The sequence below is a fragment of the Mirounga leonina genome, unplaced genomic scaffold (genome assembly GCF_011800145.1).
Source record: "Mirounga leonina isolate KUSES-001 unplaced genomic scaffold, KU_Mleo_1.0 Mir_115, whole genome shotgun sequence".
NCBI classification, from domain to species: Eukaryota; Metazoa; Chordata; class Mammalia; order Carnivora; family Phocidae; genus Mirounga; species Mirounga leonina.
In genome coordinates, this window is record NW_023270268.1 from 77,102,693 (window position 1) to 77,110,002 (window position 7,310).

The window sequence follows — 7,310 nt, forward strand, 5'->3', positions numbered from 1 at the left end:
CATCGCTGGGGGGAGAAACAGCTTCTTAGTGGCATTTATCCCAGCGTCGAGCATAGGGCTTTGTCTGGTGTACCAATAAGAGAAAAATAAAATACCCAAGTCACTTATCGGTGCCTCCAGAATCTAGAACAGAGCTCTGTACTCAGATATCTCTGAGAGGCCTGTTCACAAACTGGCAAAACTCTGCTGCCCTCTGTCTTCAAAACAAAGACCTGTTCTGTGCACTCCACAGTCTGAAACAAAAATTAAGATAGCTGATGCATTCCAGACCGAGAAACTGAAACTGATGTGTTTTTTGCTTTCGTTTTCTTCCCGTCTCTCATGCTGGTTGCTGAATAAGACTGAGTTACTCACTAGGCATGGCTTCCCAGCCTCAGGGGGGAAAAACGGTTTTAGACATCCGGACCTGGGAGCAGACATTTCAAGAGCTGATGCAGCAGGAGAAACCCCGGGCCAGATGGACCCTGAAGCTGGATGAGAAACTGGAGCCGGACTGCCTCGCCGAAGGCTGGAAACAGTACCAGCAGAAAGGATTTGGCAGGTGAGTGAGAGTTGGCCTCTAGGCGGACTTTCTCTGGCAAAGAGGGTCGCTTAGCAGCGACTGACTGATTCCTTTGAGAGCTTGTTAAAGGAACCAGTGTCCCCAGGATCTCCATTCTTTCATGGCCACAGTACTCTTTCCATTTTGCTTAGCCATAACACAAAAAGAAGTTTCTTTTTTTGCTAGGTTTCCTTCCTAAATATTTCTGGAGGTTCTCAAGGAATGCTTCCATATTCCATACATCTGCCCTCCCATTCTCTCACCACTTCCTGTTCCAGATTGCCTCTATCCAGAGACTTCTGCTATTTCTGCCCTCAGTCCTGACTTCCCCAGGCTGCAGCAGCCCTCCTGGCCCAAGCACCAGCCCAGGACCAGGGCCTTCCTTAAAGCCCCAAGAATAGAGGGAGGCCACATAATCACTTTGGTTTTTTGTTTTGTTTTGTTTTTATTTATTTATTTAAAAAAATATTTTTTTTTATTTATTTATTCATGAAAGTCAGAGAGAGAGAGAGAGGCAGAGGGAGAGAAGCAGGCTCCCCGCCTAGCAGGGAGCCCGATGGGGGACTCGATCCCAGGACCCTGGGATCATGACCTGAGCCGAAGGCAGACACTTAACCATCTGAGCCACCCAGGCGCCCTTTTTTTTTTTTTTTAAGATTTATTTATTTATTTGTCAGAGAGAGAGAGCAAGCACAAGCAGGAGGATGAGGGGCAGAGGGAGAGGCAGGCCTCCCGCAGAGCAGGGAGCCCAATACAGGGCTCAATCCCAGGACCCTGGGATCATGACCTGAACCGAAGGCAGATGCCCAACTGACTGAGCCACCCAGGAGTCCCCACACAATCACTTTGAACATGACTTTGTTGAAGGCCTGGGGATAATAGAGGGAATGGTGCAGCAAGAAAGATATCTAAAACCTAGTTCCTGGAGTCGGTAAGTAATGCCCCTCCCCTATTGGCCATCTCCCCTTTTCACCCCTAGAGAGCCTGCACACTGCAGGGAGCAATTTCCTTGCCCGGGTCAGGGCAGGGTAAAGGGGGGCAGGGAGAAATGTTGACCTGGGCAGCCAGGTCTCCTTTTATGGGGCACACCTCACCTGTTGTCCTGCTTCCCTCTCTGCCCCACCCTGACTCCATCTGTCCTCTGCTCCAACCTTATGGATTATAAACCATGCCCATGCATTTTCAGACTTCTGTTCCCTTATCATGATATTATGCCTGTTGGGCAGGCCCTTTCCTCCCTCCCCTGTACTCATCCTTCAAGGACCAACTCAAGTGCCACCCCCTCCTTAAAGCACCCTGGTCTTCCTAGGCGGAGTAAGTGTTCCTTCTTCTACATTCCCATAAGATAATGGTTTTAAATATATATATTTAAAAACAAGCTGTGTATCCCTTTATGACTCAGTTTCCTTATCTTGACATTGGGCTCAATAATGCCTCCCTCAGAGGGGAGCTTTAAAGATGAAGTGGGATAATACTGCAGCCCCTATTACAGTGCTTGCCTCAAAGTAGTTGCTTTATACGTTTTCTGCGATCATGAGGAGGACCAAATTTTGCTGGCCGATGGCAGAACTACTTTTCCCTCTGAGACATCCAGAGATGTTTTAGTAGCAAAGAAGCATACTTGGGACCATGTAGGGTGGAAGCTCAGTGGATCACAGGAAAAGGCTTTATTAAAAAACACAATCCCTCTCATTCTTATTTGGCAATTTGTTAATATCATATGTACCTTCCCGTATTGGAAGAAATCTTAGAGACCGAGACCAGGCCCACCTCCTTCAGGTCAATGATCACCTGAAGGCACAACAGCCTTCTTCCTTCTGTCTGCAGGTTCCAGTGTTCCTCATGCCGGCGAAATTGGGCTTCTGCTCAAGTGCATATCCTCTGTCACATGCACCTGGAGCCCCAGAAGTCCCAGGGCCAGGTGATTATGCGGCTCTTTGCTCAGAGGTGCCAGAAGTGTTCCTGGTCTCGATTTGAGAATCCTGAGTTCTCCCCAGAGAGTGCCATGCGAATCCTGAAAAACGTGGTGCGGCGTATTCTGGAGAAATTCTACGGGAACGGTTTTAGGAAGTTTCCGGAGCTACCAATCATCCGGGAGGTGCCTTTGGATGGGTCCCATGACACAAAAAATTGTGAAGCATGCACTCTGGGCTGCTGTTCATGGAGGTCACGAAACAACGAGACAGAGCCATCAATATCCCCATCCTCCTCTATGGATATTAGGAGTTCCTCTTGTCACATTGGTGACATGTCTGGCCAAAACCAGGAGTATGGGTCTAACTATAACTTTAAGGAGTCAGGGCCCAGCCATACCACTGCTGAGACCCAAGCTCCTGAAGCAGGCACTCAGCCCAAAGGGGAGACTAGTAGACAGCCCACCCCAATGGCAGATAGGCAAGCCATACAGGAAAATTCACAATCCACACAGGAGACAGCACCACAGACCCCCTGGAGGACATACTCTGAGGTTTTAAGGATGGCCCACCAACAGTCTACACAGCAGTCATTCTCACAAGCCACATGGACCATGTCAAGGATAATCTCGAGGTCTACAATAGAGTCATACCCTCAGACTAGAGGAAGAACAGCCCCCTCTACACTAGGGTCACACCTACAGCTTACACGGAGGACAGCTAGGGGGCTCGTGATCCTCAGTAGAACTCAAGCTACCTGGAGACGTTCACCCAGATACTCCATTCCAAACACCCATCACATATACCCTCATTCAGTGCAACGAGATGTATTCTTTGACCTGGATATATTTTTCTACTTCTGCGTCTGTATTATTTTATTCCTTGTCTTTGTAGGCAAATATTCAGAAGCAGAAAAAGGGAAATAAGTTTATCTTCTTTTCTTCTGTTTTAATTCCATGGTAATCAATGAACTGGTTACCATTTACTTTTATTTTTATTTTTTAAAGATTTTGTTTATTTATTTGACAGAGAGAGAGACAGCAAAAGAGGGAACACAAGCAGGGGGAGTGGGAGAGGGAGAAGCAGGCCTCCCGCAGAGCAGGGAGCCCAATACGGGGCTCAATCCCAGGACCCTGGGATCAGGACCTGAGCCGAAGGCAGACACTTAACGACTGAGCCACCCAGGCACCCCAAGAACTGGTTACCATTTTAATATGACACAGAATATGCTTTGAGACCAAGTAGGGTCAAGTTCTTAAGAATAAACACTGGTTTCCTAGATCTCCTTAGCAGATAATCTAAAACATAACCTAGAAGATAATGGACCAATAATAAATATTTGTTGAATCACTAAAAGCTCTTCATTCATTCATCCACTCATTCATTTCTCTCTCTCTTTATCTATATCTTGACATGTCTTCACAAGAACTGAGGGTCATGAGTGTTATCAGAGAATTATTGTGGTAGGCAGAATAGTGGCCCCCCAAAGATATCCATTCCCTATTTCCCAGAACCTGTGCATATGTTAATTTACATGGAAAAAAGACTTTACAGATGTGATTAATTTAAGGATCTTGAGATGAGGAGCTTATCCTACATTATCAGGATGGACCCAATGTAATTACAATGGTCCTCATAGGAGGGAGACAAGAGTGTCAAAGGGGGAAAAAGGAAATTTAATGATGACAGCAGAGCTTGGAATGATGGGCTTGGAAGATGGAGGAAGTGGCCATGAGTCAAGGAATGCAGACACCTCTTAGAAGCTCATAAAGATAAAGAAACAGATTTCCCCTCAGAGACTCCAGGAGGAACCAGCTCTGTGGACACAGGACCTCAGCCCAGTGAGACTGATTTTAGACTTTGGACCTCCAGAACTGTAAGATAATAAATTTGTGTTGTTTTAAGGCACTAAATTTGGGGTAATTTGTTAAACTAAAATAGGAAAGTAATACAGCTATCAATATCACCCCAAGGATCAGGCAATTATGTTTTAGGTATGCTTCAGTTTTAACCGAAAAAGAGAGATTAGAAATATTGATATGCCGGTCCCCTCTTAGTCTTCCTTCTCCCCTACTTAGATCTACCCAAATGACCCTGTCCAGAAGAGACTCCCTTTGATTTGGTGACCCCTGGAGCTATCCTATTCTTTCACTTCTTCCAGCACTGGATGAGGAAACATGCAAGAGCTTGCCAATCCTGAAATAGTATGATGCATGGCTGCAACGTTCAGTCCTGCCGGACATTTCTACATGCCTCTCAAACCACAGTCACCATGTTTAAAACCAAGCTCATCAGCATCTCTGATTTCCCAGTCCTAATTTGACTCAGTCACCCAAGCTGATCACCTTAGAGCCATCTTTAATTTCTTCTCCCTGTCACCTACACTTACTGTCCCTTGTGTTGTCAAGTTATCCACTCTCTTCCTATCAGCCCCTCTCCCCAACCAGTCTAAAAGCTTAAATTACTGAGATAACTAGAGAATTTGGTTTTTACCCCATAGGCAATGAGGAGTCGTTGCTAGCATTTGAGATGGGCAATTTGAGTGGAATCACATGTTTAAAACATTATATATTTCTAGGAAAGAATGGAGTAGAGAATAGAAATAGTAAGGAGTCTGACTTGAGATGGCATAGTGGTAAACACAGAGAGTGGTACCTACAGACAATAAAGGTCTTGAAGGAATTTGAAAACAGTGAAATGTCAGCAGAAAACCCAAGGATAAAAGTATCTCTTTTTCTCTGGCGCTATCTTCTCTTTTCCTCTTAGGCCACTCTTATCAGCGTGCTCCTTTTATCAGTACATCCTCCCCAAACCAGCCCCCTGACTCTCTGTGTTCCTCCTGTTTTCACACCTTTTCAGTTCCTTCACAAAGAACATTGGCTTGGGGACTAGACACTTTATTTCTAGTTGGTTATGCTGTAGGACCTGGGGCAAGTCCTTATCTTTCCCTGGGCCTCAGTTTCTCTATCTCAAAATAGGTTAATGTCTTCCAATTAAACATAGTGGATTGAACGCATGCATTTCCCTCTGAGCTTCCTTGAAACCTTACTGAGTGACAGTGAAAGGGGGGAAAAAGGCATCAGTACACAAGGGTAAAGAGAATGCACAGAAGCTAGAAAACTGCTCAACTAGGGTTAGATCACTGACTTAGCAGGGTAGAGAAATCTGGAATAGAAATTGGCAAGGGAAAACTGAGGTGCAAAGCAATTCATATGGCACAGTTTCAGAAAGTTCAAAAACTGTAGGCAGCAGTGCTTCTGAAGGTGGGTGCTGAGGCTGCTGAAGTGGGAGGACTGGCTGAAAGCCTTTACAGCAAGTTTCTTTCCTCCACTACTCTGTAGCCTGGTGACCACTCTTAACGGGCTCCAGGGAGAAGAATGGAGGTTTATTCTCTGAAGACTTAGAGGGTTCTGGACTCAGGGACATAGGCGATGTGAAGGGAGAGAGGCTACTCAGCAATTAGAAAGATGGTTCAGGTCTACACACTGACCCTTGGGACTCCCTTACTCCACCACGAAACCTAAGAGCCATGCCAGCCTTGAATCTTACCCACCCCCTCCTCAAATACACAGGAGAGTGGATGGGTCCTCTTTGGGAACACTTATGAGCTCAAGAGAAAAAACCATATATATATCTACTTAAAAGGGTGGGGGGGAGTGTTTCATCCAATGGAATGACTAGCTGAAGTAGCTCCAGAGTGAATCCACCAGATACAAAAACCCTACAGAGCTTCTAGTCAACTCTTTGGTGTAAGATACCTAATTTGGACAGACTGTCAAGGGGTATCAGATATTTGATATATCTCCAAATGTGAAGGCAAAAAAAAAAAAAAAAAAAAAAGATTAAAAAAAGTGGAGAGTCAAAGAAAACAGAGATAATTCAAAGATAAGAAAATGAACCAAAACGTATTTCAACAGTAAAACTATGATTTATGCCTCAGAGAGATAAGAGAAGGTATAATATTCACGAAACAAATTAGATGGATTCTCTGCAGCAACCTCAGGTGAGGCAGTTATCTTTGGCTGGGGGATCTCAGCTACAAGTCTTTAGCAGGCAATGCTCCCAAAAGCTGGGGGAATGAGTGCCCTGGTCCCGAAGGCAGGGATCTGGGCAATGGACCACAGCCTCCACTATGGTTAATATTTTGCACCACTTCAATCCACTTGCTTGGTATAAATGATCAGCTGGCAAACTGAGCCCCATCACTGCATCTGTCTTGGGGTGGCAACTAGATATTCACTATCTTCCTTTACTACCCCATCTCCATTGCCCTTACCCAGGCACCTCTGCCGTTCAGGTGGCTTAACCTGGTGGGGTTATCCAGACCTTCATCCTTAAGGGGTATGGGCCTTTGGTCACAAGGTCTTTCTCAGTCTGTGGCATCTGCATTTGTCCACCCACTGTCAAAAGTGGACAGAAAAGTGCCGAGAGGCCCCGGTGGATCATTTGGGTGCCAAATATATTCTTCCTGCCCCCACTGTATAACAGGAGTCCTATTTCCCTCCAACGATCAGGAGAGTGACACTTTCTTGCCTGCTGTTTTCTTGGCAAAAAATCTGTGAAACGACCAGCCACAGCTGGTCATGGGGTTCTTGCTGTGTTCCTTAGTGGGAGCAGTCCCCACCCAGCATGGCCAGACCTGCGGAGCCTTGTGTTGTGGTTGGTGGGACACCTTGAAAATGGCACCTGATTTAATGTGGGTGACGGTAAACAGGGTCACCCCTACTTCCACCTCTTGATTTCCAGACCTATACACTCTACCTACTGGGACCACACACATAGTGGTCATTGCTTCAGAATGTGTACTATACTCTGGTGGATGGTGACTCACCTTTGCAAAGCAGCATCTCCAAGAG

The 7,310-nt window shown here is 45.8% G+C and overlaps 1 protein-coding gene across 1 annotated transcript; it reads left to right on the top strand.

The window, feature by feature from the left end:
- Positions 1-265: 265 nt before the first annotated feature.
- Positions 266-4,362, top strand: RTP4 (receptor transporter protein 4). Its single transcript, XM_034999802.1, has 2 exons — positions 266-541; positions 2,369-4,362. The coding sequence occupies exons 1-2, from the start codon at positions 360-362 to the stop codon at positions 3,378-3,380; spliced, it is 1,194 nt and encodes a 397-aa protein (XP_034855693.1). The 5' UTR covers positions 266-359; the 3' UTR covers positions 3,381-4,362.
- The last annotated feature ends 2,948 nt before the right edge of the window (positions 4,363-7,310 follow it).

Bases quoted from the DNA above. Each gene is read 5' to 3' on its own strand.
- RTP4 (XM_034999802.1), top strand. From the start codon at position 360: ATGGCTTCCCAGCCTCAGGGGGGAAAAACGGTTTTAGACATCCGGACC. The intron at 542-2,368 runs GTGAGTGAGAGT...TTCTGTCTGCAG, and splicing joins CAGCAGAAAGGATTTGGCAG to GTTCCAGTGTTCCTCATGCC.